At 39.0% G+C, this 17,258-nt stretch overlaps 1 protein-coding gene across 1 annotated transcript; it reads right to left on the bottom strand.

Moving 5' to 3' along the window:
- Positions 1-6,125: 6,125 nt before the first annotated feature.
- On the bottom strand, positions 6,126-17,199 carry LOC148154429 (coxsackievirus and adenovirus receptor homolog). Its single transcript, XM_088015714.1, has 3 exons — positions 17,113-17,199; positions 14,225-14,563; positions 6,126-8,171 (listed from the first exon to the last, which is right to left on the bottom strand). The coding sequence occupies exons 1-3, from the start codon at positions 17,174-17,176 to the stop codon at positions 7,993-7,995; spliced, it is 582 nt and encodes a 193-aa protein (XP_087871840.1). The 5' UTR covers positions 17,177-17,199; the 3' UTR covers positions 6,126-7,992.
- Positions 17,200-17,258: the final 59 nt, after the last annotated feature.

The following is a 17,258-nucleotide window of genomic DNA, read 5'->3' as shown; positions in this document are numbered from 1 at the left end:
CCTATTCTAGAAATAAACCATATTGTTGCGAAATTCTGGGTGAGAAGTTATGCTCACTGTTGCCTTCCACATATTTAAATAAAGCTTTATTGTGACAATAGAAAGGGCAAAGAGTCACAGAGGAGACATTAGAGCAGAGGCAGCAGCAGGATGATGCAGAGAAATCCTCAGGTAAGGAGAGATTAGAACTCACTGAGAAAAACATATTTACTGCACATCAAGTGAGAAGTCTGAAAATCATTCAGGTATTCAGGCCAGGAGTGTGGCTGAAGAGAAAATCATGTAGGATCAATTCATCATGATGAACTGAACTGTTTTTCTATTGAGAAACAGTTCAATTCAATTTGTTTATATAGCAATAAATCATAACAAAGGCAGTCACTTTACCAAAGAAAATAATTTCAACTCAGTCATGCATATATTCCAATTAACACTAGGCACCAGTTCAGTGAGCTCTATTAATTATTCAACTTAGATTAAAAAGTTTGTATCTAAGAAAACCGAGCAAAGCACCAAGTCAGTGAATTCTCTCCTCCTGGACCAGCAGGGGGCGACAATAACCTGCGTTGTCTTTGACTTTATCCCTCATGCTGAGCATGCAAGTAGTGACAATGGAGAGGAGAAACTCCTCTTTAACTGGAGGAAACTTCTGGCAGAACCAGAACCAGGCTCAGTACCAGCAGCCGTCACAAGAAGAAACACAAGAGACACAAGAAGAAACAGATGAACTGATGTAGGATCATTTTTAATGGTCATGAAAGTAAAAGGTCAAAGCAGGAAAGTGAGAATAATGGTGGCAACATTATGTCAGCCTCAATCTGACCATAAACTTTGTCAAAATAGAAAATTTCATGTTTGAGGCTAATTGATAACCAGAGTTTGGCAGATAAAACTTTAGATTGTTATTACAGAGCTATAGTTGCTCCCCTGGTGCTGCACTGTTGCTGATTATGTGAGTTTTTAGTCAATAAAGAGAGGTACAATTGACACAAGAGAATGATAAATTACTAAAAAAAAATGTCCCCTCACATCACTTGTGAGGTCATGGTTACGCCACAGCTGAGAGTAGCCTCATGTACAAACCCAGCCTGCAATCAGGGTGTGAGGATCTGATTTTTCTGTGTGTTTATTTAGGTTTCTGTGTCTATTGAGTCTCCGTGTTGTCCTGTTTACCCCTTTATTGCTCCCAGCTGTGTTTCATTTCCCTGATTACCCTCTGTGTCTTTAATCCCACCTGTGTTCCTTGTCGGGTCCTCCTCTAGGCTGTCAACAGCAGGATGATGCAGAGAAAGCCTCCATTTGTGTGAACTACCAGTTGCTACTAGTGATGGGCAAATTAAGCCTCATGAAGCTTTCCAGCCCTTTGCTTTGCAGAAAGGTTCGTTACTCGATGCTTCATTCATTGCTCTATAGTGACATCTGCTGGTGAAACTGTAACAGTCTTGTCACTCGGGTGGATCTAAAAACTACTAAATGCAATATTGTCACAGTTTTCATCAAACTCATGTTTAGTAACAGGAGAATCAATGAAACCATATTTAGCTGTCATATGTTTTAATTATTAAAATGATTTGTAGCCAATCTAATTCTGGTTTATGTTGAATGTCAGTGGTTGTGTTGAGTTTTATTTTATATGTCATAGATGGATTTGACAAAAAAGACATTTGATGTTTTAATGTCTTGGGAGTGCAGTGTCTGTTCGGTCATTCACTTTTTCTTGGATTTCTAATTGGCTCTGATCCCTCATATTTGGCTACATGTTGAATTTTAGTTCTGCAACAAGATTAAATCTGTTTCTGCTGTGCAAGACTGATAATCTTTGCTAATCAGACTACAAATAATAGTGGAACTTTGCAGAAGGTGAGAAATTGGGAGGTGGAGGGTTAATTATTATCTAAGAATTTTATTGTGAGGATAATCTCAAAGTATTCTCAGATGTCAGATTTTCCTCTTACTGGCTCCATTTCAGACAATCAAGTTTATTTGTGTAGCACATTTCAGCAACAATCCAGTTCAGAGAGATTTACATCATAAAATCACAAAAATACAGTTATTAAAAAAACATAATCTACAATTGAGAAAACCAGTAACAAACATTTTGATGAGTGCCATCATCAATACATATCAACTATGTGGGTCAATGTTCATTTTATTTGGCCACTGAAGACAAATATTCTCCTCTGATGCGACCAAATGGACAACAACCCATGACACAGCACGGCTCATCGGGCTTTTATTTTGAAAACCGACACCCAAACTGAAGCAGTCACGTGACCCATGCAATGCGAGGCCTCGTTGCCAGTCACGTGGTTTTCAGCAAGACGACACAAGCCTCGAGGCGGGGCTTCATAGGCCACGCCCCCTTTTTACTCGGTACCTCGAAACCTGGATTCAGATGGTCCATCACTAGTTGCTACCAGTCTGAGCCCCTAGCCTCTGCTCACAATTTATCACTATTTAATGATAAATTGTGCTTATTTATCATTAAGTCATCATTTTCTTCATATCTACTTGGGTCTACTGCATCTTCCTCACCACCTCATCACCACAAATTATGACACAGGGAGAGAAAACCCAGTCCACTCTACAATACTGCAATTGAATCAAGCATGCACAAAGCTGCTGCTGATCTTCGTTTGGATGAAAATGTATGTAAATATAAATTTTCATGTTCCCTAATAATAAATCCCTGCATCTGATTCAAACATCAAATGCAGATGTAACATAGTTAATATTGTGTAAAGGGTGAAACAGCACCCCCTTCTGGTGGTTGGCAGGGTTAAATATAGTGAACACAAACATCTCGTTGCCAGTTCATGAGAGATGGGCGCGAGGCAGGTTCACTGAGTTTAACGCTCCAGTAAAATGCTATGTTAGCTTGTTGCTAACATGAAATGCTGTCCCTCGTAAGGTGCTGAACCCGCTGTGATGAACCCGATTCCTGATCAGTCCATATTCTGTTTCACACAGATAAACGATGTTTCATCTCATCCTGTCTCCTGGCCCTTATTCACACAACGCAGAACTGATTTATGCTGATCGATCAAAATTACCGAGGTTACACAGGGATTTAGTAACTTCACTGAATGAAAAGCAAGTATGTTTTAACTAAAACATGCTTGCTTTATATTTGAAGAAACTGATTTGGAAAAATGTTTATTTTGCTTGGTTTTATTTTATGTTATTTATATTAGTTTTATTTTTATCTTTAAAATACCAAAGTTTACACTTATCTTTAGATTTTGTCCGTCTGATGATGTGATTTTTAAATATTAACCTAAGCAATTCAGTTTTAAAAATTTAGCTCACATATTTTGTCACCTTCACCTGTGTCTTTGCTTTGCCCCTTTGTTTTGTCTGAATGTTGCCATTTGCCCTACTGTGTCCTTTCCTCGTTTTTGTCAGAGCAGAAATACTATTTCTGGAGTTGTTTTAGCTAAAGACTTTTGGCAGGTCAGCCTGACCTGACCCCCTTCCTTTCCTGACGCAAGAAGTCAAATTGAACCAAATCTGACTTGGAAAGGATGCTGTTTGGACAGATAAGAACAACATCCTTGATGTCAGAAGTAGAAGTGGAGAGAATTTGGATTTCTGTAACGCTGCAAATGTGATGTTTTGGTTCCCCAGATGTGAATTAAATCTCTTACCGTTTTTTGGTGAAGAACAGAAAGGAAGAAGAGTCCTGTGTGTTATTTCTTATTCACATGTTCCATAAGCTAAGTCACGTTTAAATTCCTCCTATCACTTCCACCTCTTCTTGGAGTCAATAAAGAGCTCGTTACTGCTGGTGTTTAGTCAGCTTTAATGAACTCTTCTTATAACGTTTGTGTCTCTGACACAACACCACCGTCGAACTCGCTGGCTGACCGTTCTTGTGAGGTAGAAATGAGAGCGAAAACAAAAAAGAATTCTTAAACTTAAATTAATTGGAACCACTTGCTAATATGCCTTTACATCATGTGCTCCTTTCCTTTGGTGCCCAGCGAACATTCTGGATTGCACTTCCTACTCTAGCTTTTCAAAATAAAAGTCATAATAACAAAAAAATGTGCCTAATACAAAATAAAACAAACTAAAACTATGGCAGTAAAACCTCCATATGGTAAAATGGGTTATAGTACCATTTAACTAGTAGGTATCTCTCAATCATGTTCATTACTTCTAACTTATTTGAAATGTGTTGTATAAGGGGGTTGGCACAAATTGATTGTGCAAGTGGTTTTAGGGCAAAGGCAAAAAGTAAGTGTGACAGCGAGCAGGCCTTTCTGGTGCCCCTATGCAATTGAAATGCAGGAGATAGTGTCTTATTGGTGACAATTCTAGCACAAAGTTTATGATAAAGGATTTTTAACCACTTTTCAAAATGTTCACCAAGATCATATCTTCTCTGGGTTGCAAAAAGTTAGGGCCATTCTATTTGGTCAAAGGCCTTTTCTGCATCGAGGGAAATGACAGCTAAATAAGAAGTTTCCTCCCTCTGAGAGTAGATCATTATAAAGACATCAAAAATTAAAGACAGAATGTCTGTTTGGTATAAAACCAGTCAGATTGGGATGAATTAATTTATCAATTAATAAACTCAACCTATCAGCAAGAATTTTGGCTGGTATCTTTTGATCACAGACCAGCAGTGAAATCGGTCTGTAGTTACATATTTCAAGATCCTCATCCTTTCTTGATATTAGTATTATAATGGCTTAACTCATAGAAGGAGGTAAAATTATATCTAAATGTACATTTTTAAGAAATAAGGTGACAGGAGATCACTCAGCTCTTCATGAAAACCTGCCAAATGGGGTTAATTTAGTACACAGAGTGGAGAAGCATTGCTTCTTCAATATGGAATTCACCAGGATATCCATCATCAGCTGTTTCCCCACTTAGTGAACCTATACATCACTAGACAGATTTGCATGAAGGGTGTGCTGACTCCATCATTATGTTTAGTTTAGTTTTCCAATGGTAAATTTTAAGTGAAAATATAGAGCCTTAGTGACACCTAGTGGACATTGTTCACATATTTAATTTGGTCAGTCAAACAGAACTTGTCCAGCTGCACGCATGGTGTCACTGATTGTCCTTCAGACACATCTGTTCCTTGGACACTATTTGTCTGTAAGTTCATTTCATTAATTGTAATTTCAGTATTGTGTTATATTTTATAAGAAAAGTTCTATGTTTCCCAACCAAAATTTAATGCTACATCGTTAACTGCTAATTGGTGATGATTGGGAGCCATCTGTTTGCTGTAGTCTAGTCTAATTGTTTTCTGTATATTGTCTGTAGTTGATATGTACTTTTGTGCTTTGTTCGTTTTACAGATGTATAAAAAAGGAAAAAACCAACAAGAGTTGCAAAATAAAACAACAAAACTATCAAGGACTGGATTATTTCCGACTAAAGTGTTAGCTAGCTGTCTAGCATAAGTGCAACACATTGTGAGGGCAGCATAAAGGGAGTTCTTGTCTTCCAGAGTTAAAGTTGGAAAACCACAACTGAGAACGTCTGTATAGCCAAATCATCTTTCACATCTTTGGAGGATTACAATGATTAAATGTATGTGTAGCGGAGTTAATTTTATTTATTTATTTTTTCTTTATGAACCTTCTCAAAACTAATTTTCTTTGAATTGACATGTCTGTTATATATTATTTCTGTTTTATTTTGCTTTTATTTTTGGTTCCTAGTGTGTAAAAAGCCATCCTCATCTATGAATATTTGTTTTCCTTTGTTGTATTTTATTTTGGTGGGGAAGCTTTTATTTTCTTACTTCCTGTTTTTGCGTTATATCCTGTGTGTTCCCGCTGCTCTCCTCAGTTCGCGCCAAGCTGCGCTGGGGAGAGGATGTATGTGGAGAATCCGGAGCCCAGGAGCTGCTGTGTTTAAAATGTTCTTGTTTTGAACAGGAATAAAATTATCCTGAATCCTGATTCCGGTGTGGTTCTGACTTCCTGTTACCAACCGCTACATATGATTGATGAATTTTTGTGGAAGTTAAAATTCCCCATTTTCTGATTTCACCTTGTTATTTTTATGGTCATTTTCTATTTTCCTTAATCGTTTTGTCATTTATTTGGGTTTTTCCCAAAATTCTATTCACAGATATTCCACCAAAGGTCAGACACTTTGGATAATTAACTTTATTCATGTTTATCTTCAGCCCACATGTCTTAATGTTAACAGTAACAGCATTCAGGAACATCAATAATACTGATACAACAGGTCAGGTTTCTGTCTGTTCTCTGGACTGATCCTAAATCAGTTTCTACATTTACTTCAGACAACCAATGACTGTTATTAACATGTTACTAACATACAGCTCATCACACAAACTCATTAAATGTCAGGCGGTTAAAGTTAGAATGCATTCATCAGATAAAGAAATCAAAGAGCAATTGAACGTAAAAAATGAGTAACTTTAAAACTGCACCAGGTTGTGACATACTGGTAAAATATAACACTGTTCAGCAGAGGTGGAACCAAGTCACAAGTAAGTTTCAAGTCTTTTCACACAAATCACAAGTCAAGTCCAAAACAAAGACACAGAAGTCCTAAATGTTCAATTTCATGTCTTCAACAAGCCAGTTAACCAGATATGTAATTTCATGTCAGAGTGGTTCTTATAAATTATTTTGAATCTTATAAATTATTTATTCATAAATTGTATTTTTGTTCACAAGGAATTGAACTTCAAAATGTTTGAAAATCAGTTCTGATGGGTTGTTTTTTAGGGAAACAAATGGAGAAGGATCTGACCTTCCACTTGCTACTGGGAATGACCAAATAACTGAGCTGGAGTAGCAGTGGAGAAACTTAAATAAGGCAGGATGAGGCTGTTAAAACAAACAGAAGAACTTTAAAGGCATCCAGTGGAGAGAAACCAGGACTCTGAGTCACATGACCCAAATCCACTCCTGTGCTCTTAGAAATGAACACATTTGTTAATGAAACACATTTATAAAAAGGCACAATACAAACCTTGCAAACACAAGAGACAGAAGTATGTTAGAATCAGAAAAAAATGATGCAAAAATCACTGCTTTGAATAAATATGAATATAAAGAGGAAAACAGGCAAACCTCCCACCCCCCCAACAAAATACTTAATTCTAAGTTTTATAAGTAATTATAAGTTGATCTGACTGTACTTCATTATTCCTGCAATACTTCAAATCATACCCTGTTCACACCTGGTGCTAGCTGCAACCTGATCCCATCATGTCAACCACAGAAACATGCAGGTATTTAAGAGAAAGGGTCTCTAATGTCCATTAGACTGGCAGACTGGAGATGATGCAGACATTTATCTTACTATTAGGGACCAATTTTAATGTCTTTTGTTTCTCACAAGCAGACATTCTCTCCATAGAAAAACAATCCCATAACAAAATTTTAAAATAAAAAGTAATTATGTTTTGGCGCCTATTCATTATTTTAATCAGCATCCTCCAGTTTTTCCTGTTTGACTTGTTAAAGAGCCTCAGAACATATTTATGTTTCCAATGCAGGCTGAAGAGAATCACCAACACTTTCCTGACATTTTTGTTGTTAAAGTTTTAAACTTTCATCAGCAGCTAAATGTGCTGATTCTGAGAATCTGCAGTGTCTGCGTCTCTGCAGCAGGGTCAGTTTATATGCAGATTAGTATCTCTGAATAATGAATTTGTACTAATTGTATAAAATATTGACCACTGATATTGTTTTGAACACTGCATGACTGGAGTTAGCTGAGATCACTTTGGGGGCTGGATTACAAAAATAGCACAAAATGTCTACATGTGGGATGTCCGTGCACTGTTATGCAGCGTATTATGTCTAAAATACTAAAGTTTCTCCAGTAATCCTTCAGCTGTTCTGAGGCTTAAATCTCAGTGGATTTAAACAGAAGTTTGTCCCACATTAACTTCTGGTGGTTGATAGATGAGAAAATTGTCAGGAGCAGCAATAACCTGATACAAATCATGTCCACAGAATTAAGGCACCAATAGTTCATCTACAGATCATCTACAGGATCAGGGGTTTTCTTCCTAAAGCAAGCAGATTGTTTTTTGTACATTAGAAATAAAATACCAGCAACAACAACCAAACCAACTATCAGACAAACAATCAGACCAACTATTAGACCAACTGTGACACCGCCAGATCCATCCTTGCTTCCTCCGTCCTTTTTCCCTGCAGAATAGAAGCAGCTGTTAGTTTGGTCATCATGTAGAATAGATGATAACTGAAAACATCATCACTGCAGTCAGACCAGCTGATTCTACTAAGGCTGGGCGATATATCAAGGGTTAGAAAACATTGATAATTATGTTCAGGGGCGCAGTAAAGGGGTGAAAAGTGATGACAATTCTAGGGGCCCTTACCAGCAGGGGGCCCTCCACAATGTAATTATTTATATTTTGTTCATAGACATAAAAGAAATTAGGATTCTGTCAAATACAAAATTAATCATATTGTATTTTCAAAGATTGCTTTTAGCAGTAAAAATTTTATGTTACTCCTCCCAGACCAAAAAACACACATCCGTATTTGTCCTATACCCCCATCCATCCATCCATCCATCCATCCATCCATCCATCCATCCATCCATTTTCTGAACACCCTTGTCCCTCAGTGGGGTCGGGAGGGGTGCTGGTGCCTATCTCCAGCTAACGTTCCGGGCGAGAGGCGGGGTACATCCTGGACAGGTCGCCAGTCTGTCGGTGACACTGTAGCTGAAAACAGCTGCCATGAACAACTGAAGCAGTTACTATGCTGCTCAGAAAAGTTATAAAATCAGGTTTTCAAAAATAAAATAGAGGGAGAGAGAGAAAAAGGCAAGAGTGTTAATTTATAACCCAGTTTTTCTCCATGAGAGGTGAGTAGACTGTGTGAGATTATCAACCATTTAGCTTAATTAGCTTAGCTACAGATTACTGTTTGCCTCCTTTTCACTAGCATTTAATGAATTAAGGAAAGAAATTACCAACATATCCATATATTTAACTTGTTTCCTGTGCCTTTTACCACTTAATATACAAGTCAGTCAGCAGCAGCTCTAACCCACGTCCCTCCTGACCCATTCTCTACTGCGTGAAATTAAAGCTGCAACTTTTTTATAATTTTTTTTTCACATATTTTTTTAAAACTGTCATTATGTTGTGACAGTATGGTATGAGAAGTAATCTGTGAAAAATCTATTTCCTCTGCTTTCTCCCAGGGTTCTCTAGAAACAACCAGTCAGGCAGGAGAGTTTTAGTGCTGTCAATCAATCTCATGTGGTGCTGCTCATCCTTCCTCCCCTCACTCTGTGCTATTCTGCAGCTAGCATAGCACAGAGCTGTGCAGATTCAAACTGTGAATGCTCAGTTTAGTTAGCATAGCTACCAATGATGGCAGATAAACGGTTTCTTCTAATGATAAGTTGTTTCTCCCCCATTAGCACATTTAGCAGTGAGTGAATGAGGCTAATTGACAGCGCTAAGACCCTCCTACTGGTTCTGATTGATTGTTTTCATCAGAACGGTGCATTACTTTAACCAGTAATAGTAATTCAGGAAGCAGATGGAGGAGATTGATTATTTTCACAGATTATCTGTCTCATAACAAACTGACATGGTGACAGCTTTAACATAAATATAGAGAAAACATATTTTTTATTAGTTATGTACTGCAGCTTGAATAAAATGCAACTACTTAGCATTTTTAGAAGTCTGGATTGCTTTATGTGTATTTTGCATGTTGCTTTTGACTGTTGCTTATGGGGAGACATTTCAGTATCTAAAACTAATAGAAAAATTTAAGCAACCTACTTGCATACTGGATGTGGACTGTTGGATGTTAAATTCATGAGCAGTAAATATTGTGCTAGTTATCAATATTGGACCAAAGAAAGCAAGACAGTTGCATGTCTTTAAAATTGTGACGCATTTTATGGGTTAAATAGACTCAAAAAAATTGTAACAGCAGCTGGTTGGGGGGCCCAAACTAATTTTTTTTCAGGGGACCCAAGATTTCTGGCAGCGCCCCTGATTATGCTATGTGAGGGGCTGCACTTGTAGCACTGTTGTCTTGCAGGGATCTTTCTGCATGGAGTTTGCATGTTCTCCCCATGCATGTTGGGTTCTCTCCAGGTTCTCCGGCTTCCTCCCACCGTCCAAAAGCATGACTGTCAGGTTAATTGATCTCTTTAAATCAGGGGTCCCTAAAATGTTCTTCTTAGGCCATCTAATGAGCCATTATTGGATCCAGGTGTGTTAAACCAGGGAGAGAACTAAAACATGCAGGATGCCGGCCCTTGAGGACCCACTTTGGGCACCACTGCTCTAAATTCTCCCTAGGTGTGGGCATTGGTTGTTTGTCCTGTCTGTCTCTGTGCTGCCCTGTGACCTGTCCAGGTGACCCTTCCTCTCACCCAGAACGTTTTGTTGGAGAGGCAGCAGCAGAGGGACAAGGGTGTTAGAACATGGATGGATGCCAGGTGAGACATGTAAAGGATTCTCACTAACATTCATGTGAATTTTCATTAAAATGGAAAAGTGTTTTGGTTTTTGCAATTAAGTTCACGCAGCCTAATATGTGTGTTTTACACTGAAAAGTTTGACTGGTTAAAGTTACTTCTACCATTGGATTATATTGGCTTACTGTTGTAAGATTTGTGTTTATCCTCATGTGTCTAAAGACCAATCAGAGCCAGAGTCATTAATCACCAATGCTGTAGTAACTCAGCTCAGGCTAGTTAGCTTAGTCACTGATGAAGGCATATAAACATTTTTCTTGTAAAGGTAAGTTCTTTCTGAGGCATCAGTTCATCTAGCAGTGAGTACATGATGAAGACTGGCAGCACTAAGACCCTCCTCCTGGCTCTGATTGGTTGATTTTGGTCAGACTGGAGCATTTCTTCAGACAGCAGTAGAAGCTCAGGGAAGAGGAAGAGGAGAGTAATCGTTTACAGATTATTTGTGTCATAACATGACATGGTGACAGTTTTAATAAATACACTCCCGATCGAAATCTTAAGACTAGTCAAAAAATTGCAAGAATTTGCATTTTGCACTATTTGATCTTAAGAAGGTTCTAAGTAGAGCTTCACAATGTTAAAGGAAAAAATCAGTGCAAGAGACAAGAACTTTTGAGCAGGAAATTTACACTCAAACATGATTTTTTTCAGCTGATCAAAAGTTTAAGACCATAGTCTTTAAAAGCCAAAAGCTGCAAAAATCTGGATTCCATGTCATTTTCTGTCAAGTCTTTACACTGCCAAGACCTCCTGATGGCAAAAGTAAAAAAGCTCACTGACTTTGAACGTGGTAGGATTGTTGAGCTGCATAAGCAAGGCCTCTCACAACGTGCCATCGCTGCTGAGGTTGGACGCAGTCAGACAGTCATTTTGCATTTTTTAAATGATCCTGAGGGTTATGGAACAAAAAAGTCAAGAGGTAGACCCAAAAAAATTTCACCAGCTCTGAGCCGCAGGATCTGATTGGCTGTCTGTCAAGACATGAGACAATCCTCTACCCAAATTAAGGCCATTACTGGTGCTGACTGCAGCCCAATAACCATCAGACAGCATCTGCAAGAGAAGGGCTTCAGAAACAAAAAACGTCTTCAAAGGCCACGTCTTCTTCAACCCGTTTGGACTTGGCAAGTGTGCACCAAACGGGACATTGAAAGGTGGAAGAAAGTTGTCTTCTCTGATGAGAACAAATTTAACCTTGATGGTCCTGATGGCTTCCAACGTTACTGGCATGACAAGGAGATCCCACCTGAGATGTTTTCTACACGGCACAGTGGTGGGGGCGCCATCATGATTTGGGTTTTCCTTCAATGGAACAATGGAGCTTCAGGTTGTGCAGGGCGTCAAACAGCAGCTGGCTATGTGGAGATGTTGCAGCGGGCATCCCTCATGACTGAGGGCCCTCGTCTGTGTGGTAATGATTGGGTTTTTCAACAGGACAATGCTGCAGTTCACAATGCCTGCCTGACAAAGGAGTTCTTCCAGGAGAATAACATCACTCTTTTGGACCATCCTGCATGTTCCCCGGATCTAAACCCAACTGAGAACATTTGGGGATGGATGGCAAGGGAAGTTTACAAAAATGGACATCAGTTCCAGACAGTGGATGCCCTTCGTGAAGCCATCTTCAACAATTGGAGCAACGTTCCCACTAGCCTCCTGGAAACACTGGCATCAAGCCTAAACGATTGTTTGAAGTCATCAACAAGAATAGTGGAGCTACTCATTACTGAGTCCTTTGTTTTTTGACACTGTGATTTCTGTTTTGGGGGTTTTCGGGGTTTTTTGAGCTATGGTCTTAAACTTTTGATCAGCTGAAAAAATCATGTTTGAGTGTAAATGCAGTTTTCAATTAATTCCCCGCTCAAAAGTTTTTGTCTCTTACGCTGATTTCTTCTTTTAACATTGTGAAGCTCTTCTTAGAACCTTCTTAAGATCCAATAGTGCAAAATGCAAATTCTTGCAGTTTTTTAACTGGTCTTAAGATTTTGATCAGGAGTGTATGTTAAAAACATTCTTTGTAAAAGTTTCATACTGCAGCTTTAAGCTGTGATGGATGAAATTATTCTGTGTCCTTCCTTTATCTTTTTATCTGCTCACATGCACACTGATGCTGCTTACATAACCATAACATATAAGACTGCAACAGGCAACTTATCAAGGCAAGCCAATATGGAGGAACTTTGCTGCCATAATCCAAGAACAAACATTTTCAGTCTGAAAACAGGATTTCATGTCTTTTGTTCTCAAAACTTTTAAAACTTTTGCTTAAAAATTTAACATTGTTATAATGTAACAAAGTCGGAAAGCTGCAAAGCTTGTACTCAAAACTTCTCATGCTCACACTTGGTCTCTGCTCGGACTCTGCTCGCTTTGAAAACGCCTTTTGGCACAGTCGCCTGGCAACCTTTCAGCCAATAGAAGGATGGTGTTGTACTGGGTGCGTTTGTTTCCTTCTAGTAGGTGTTCCTGTGTGGCTACTATCGATTGTAGCAACCAGCGCCACCCACTGGATGTAGGGAGCTGGTTGGGTGAACAAACTCCTGCCTGAGATCAGTAGCTGTTAGCGATCAGCAGCACTCCTGGTGGATGTTCAGTGTAACACGGAGCAGAAAGCTGAGGTTGTTGTTGTTTCTCCCTACATCCAGTGGGTGGCGCTGGTTGTTACAATTGATAGTAGGCACACAGGCTCACCCACTAGAAAAAAATAAACACACCCAGTATAACACCATCATTCTATTGGCTGAGAGGTTGCTAGGCGATGGTGGAGTTTTGTTGCAGAAGCAGCAGAGGATGCTTCGTAAACGAGCAGAGACTAAGTGTGAGAGCGAGGAGAAGTTTTCAGTGCAAGCGTTACAAGTTTTGAGAAGAAAGACGTGAAGTCCTGCTTTCAGATTGAAAATGTGTGCTCTTGGATTATGGCAGGAAAATTTCCCCATCGGCCAACACTCCTTTGAGAGAGTACAGAATGAGAAGATAAAAGCTAAACTCGCTACAGCCTTTGCCTCAGTGGGTCACATCCCTCAGTTGCCCAGTGCTGGACGGTGAATGCAACTCTGTATTTGGTCCATTTATATGACTTGTAATATTTGATCATTTTCAGCACTAAAACTTGTTTTAGGCTTAACCAAATCTCATTATTTCTCATGGTAGTAACACTGAAGGGTTCTGGTCGGGTCCTGAACTGGTAATCGGACCCGGGTGGTGAACAAAGGGGAAAATGGGTGCATTATATCAGTTATATGTTTTAATTTTCAGTGGCCTGTGGTTTTGTTTTGTGTCAATATGGCAGCCCTTGTTATTGATATAAAAGCCACATATTTTCCTTCCACCTGGGTGTTTGGTTATTTCAGTTAGAAGAAATTCATTTCTTTTACTGTGTGAACTCTGTGGCTAACCACCATGCCTTAATATGGTGCCTGTCCTATTTAAACTTAATGTTTAGAGCAACAGTTGATTTTCTTCTACACGTTTGGAATAAACAGAAATACTAAGTAATATCAGGTTGGCTTTACTGGTAACCTATAGGATCAACTTTAACCAAACTAACCTCTGGACATCTCAGGAACTTGCACTAAGATAAAAACCAAAGGTAATGAGAAATGATTTTCAGGTCTTATCGCCGAGTCCTCCTACAGAACCTCAACAACATCTGATCTCAGATGTTTCTCTCTGGCATTCAGAACCAGGAAGCTGCTGGAGGTTCTGATCCAGAGACAGATACACTCACCTGGAGAAACAACTTGGAGGTTGATGGTGCTGATGAGTTTCCTGTCACCACTTCCTTCATTCTGGACTAGACATTCATACGTTCCATTATCGTTAGTCGTCAGGTTCTTCAGAACCAGAGACACGTCTCCATCCTTCATGTGTCCGTCATGCAGAGCCACTCGGTTCTTATAAGATGGATGCTGGTCTTCAAAGTCAAATTGCCCATCTCTGAAAGAAAGAATATATTTCTTCCCCAAATCTCTTCTGGTCCAGTCCACAGCTGCGATAGGTTTCTGGTCAGAGGTTCTGCATGGTAGAATGATGGTGGCTCCAGGTCCTGCTGTGAAGTTTTTCTGATCTGCAGGAGAAGAAACAGAGCAAAGCAGAGTGGATTTTTTGTAACAAAGATCTTCTTGGTGGCATCTGGTGGCCAAATGTATGAACAATATGTTGAATCTACAGTGGTCTCTCCAAAGCTGAAACTGTTCAAGGTTAACAATAAACTCAGTAGCAGCACATAAACATGTTGTGATGCTGGATGGTCTGTTAATGAGTAGAAGCACTTCTACTCATTAATGTAGGATCTTGTTCGAAGTGACACTTCCTCATTGGATGTGTCGGTAGACAATGAAATCTGTTTAAAAATAGATAGTTATCCATAGGAGGTTGGCTTCTTTGTTTAATTCAGAACGGTAAACTTTGAAGCAAAACACTAGAAAAACACCTGTCGCTAGAAGATTGCATTTTTTATCATCAGCAGATTTTTATGCATGCAAAGTTGTACATGACACTTTGCACTGCAAAGGTTTTTGGGTATAGCTTATGCATAAGCATGCTAAATGCATAAGCCATGCTTGTATGCTTATACATGCTTATAAGCCATGTAAGCTTGTATGTGAGCAGGACCAGACTGACAGAAAATGGCCCTGGTGACCCGTCATTAATACTTATACAATCTGAGAGGCTACATGACACACCAGAGGACATAAATGGATGGAGGTAGAAAACATGAGCTTTAATTATCAGTTGTGTCAGACCAAATACTTTTAGGTTTTACTGCATACGTGGAACAGCTGACATTGCTTTTGATTGGTTGTGAGTCTGTTTTTATTTTAGTTTACTTCTTATTTATATGTACAGCACTCTGGCAAACTTGTTGTTTTTACAGTTGATTTATAAATAATTTATACAGAATACATTTGCCAGATATAAGTTTACTATCTGCCTCATATTTGGCCAGGGAAATGCTGTGTGATAATGTCAATTCTTTGGAAAGAGGTGTAAGCTCAAAATATTAATTATTAACCCTTTCTCATGAGTATTAAGGAGACAGCAGTACAGTGGGTTATTTAATAATACCAAAAATGAGCCATATGAAGCTGATTCTGACAACTGTGAATCTATAATTACATTACCAGATGAAGTATTTAAAGGAAACCTTTCATAGGTTATCAGATGAAGTCTGTGGTTTGGATCTGCAGAATATTTAAAACATGCTAGTTTAGAAGAACCATCTCCTCTTTTAGCACTATGTGGCATCATGATCCATGGCTACCATCAGACTCAATGCTGGATGTTTTGCTTGTCCCAGTTATTAAGGCCAACATTGGAAACATCAGCTGACCAACTCAGGCCACTTAGCATTTCCACTGATAAACGTCTTTCCTGGACCAGAAGGTCTGAGGAGGCACTGAGGTATATATGCATAGACTTATTGAGAATTGTATCTATATTGTGGCTTTTGTGATCTTAAAATATTTATATTTAAAAATCATATTATCCATAATGGTCTCTATTATTATTTTTTAATTATATTCAATAAAGTCTGAATGAATGAATTACAACGGAGCCCTCCAGGTCAGAGGTGTCTCAGTCCTCTGCTGTCCTGCAGCTTTTAGATGAGCCTCTGCTGCACCTGAATAGAATAATTAGGCCATTAAGGCTCTGTAGAGCTGATCTACACAAGGAGGAGGGAATGAAGCCGTTTCATTCCAGTGTTTTTTACCTGAGGAACATCTAAAACCTGCAGGACAGCAGAGGACTGGAGTTTGATGCTCCTGATCTAGGGGACGTAAGGATTTCTTTTTCTTTTGCGTTTCCTCACAATACTGTACTGATTAGTTTATACTGCATAGCTGAATACTGTAAGCCTTTCTTAAGGTGCCCTTCATACGTTCTGCTATAAGGCTTTCGTGAGGTTTTTCCATGTTAATATCTGGTTGTGAAGATAGTTATGCTATCTTCACAACCAAGATCTGAAGTTTTATATTTTTTCTTTAGGATAGAGATGCACCATAAACCTATGATATAAACAGAAACTTTCCATAAGAAGGAAAGGAATAAAAATACATCCAAACTATTTGGACTATTTCTGAGTTATTATAATAAAATCATCTGACAGTTTTGATTGTGTCTCTTTTGTGTTGGTTTTCTACAGACCCAAAGGTTTTGCGAGGAAACGAAAGAGAAAATGTTTCCCATGTTTCCTGCAGCGCTCCGTAGAAACCTCCAACTCTGACCAGCTTTCTGGAAAAGTCTGATAACTGGACAAACTGGAGGGGAGAGGTTTCACTGAATGAACCCAATGTTCTTCAAGAAAACCAACCAATGGGCCCTTGTGGTTGAAGAAGGTTAAATTTTATACCCTTTGTTGGTTACTTTATGCCAGACTAGGGCCGACCCACAGTAAGACGGCCAGTCCAGTCCTGAACCGGGTTGGGGTTTCCTGCCAAGGCTGATTTAGTTTTCATGAAGTAACTTTTCCCCAAGGCTACTTATTTCTATCGAATGTGGTCACTCCACCCTGGTCACTCAACTCGACGTAATAAAACTCATATCTGAGGATGGGTTCGGAGGCCCTGTTAACCAAAGATTGCGACTCGGTTCGGTTTAACTTCATCAACTTACCAGCAGACGTAAAACTGAGCGAGAACAGAGTCCAAACGAATAACGGGACGCTCAAGGCAACCATGTTCTCTGTTGTTGCTTCCGCATTTGATCAAAACAGCGATCTATGGCAAGCCGTTTTAACATTATCAATCAATCAATCAAAT

This window comes from Poecilia mexicana, unplaced genomic scaffold (genome assembly GCF_051168715.1).
Source record: "Poecilia mexicana isolate PSO_F unplaced genomic scaffold, ASM5116871v1 scaffold_18, whole genome shotgun sequence".
Classification (NCBI taxonomy): domain Eukaryota; kingdom Metazoa; phylum Chordata; class Actinopteri; order Cyprinodontiformes; family Poeciliidae; genus Poecilia; species Poecilia mexicana.
Note: the sequence above shows the minus strand (reverse complement) of the source record. Positions and strands in the feature narration are given on the sequence as shown.

Excerpts from the sequence above, each read along its gene's own strand:
- LOC148154429 (XM_088015714.1), bottom strand. The coding sequence starts at position 17,176 with ATGGTTGCCTTGAGCGTCCCGTTATTCGTTTGGACTCTGTTCTCGCTC. Across the intron at positions 14,564-17,112 it reads GCTCAGTTTTACGTCTGCTG|ATCAGAAAAACTTCACAGCA; the intron begins GTAAGTTGATGA and ends CTTCTCCTGCAG. Across the intron at positions 8,172-14,224 it reads CCTCCAAGTTGTTTCTCCAG|GGAAAAAGGACGGAGGAAGC; the intron begins GTGAGTGTATCT and ends TCTATTCTGCAG.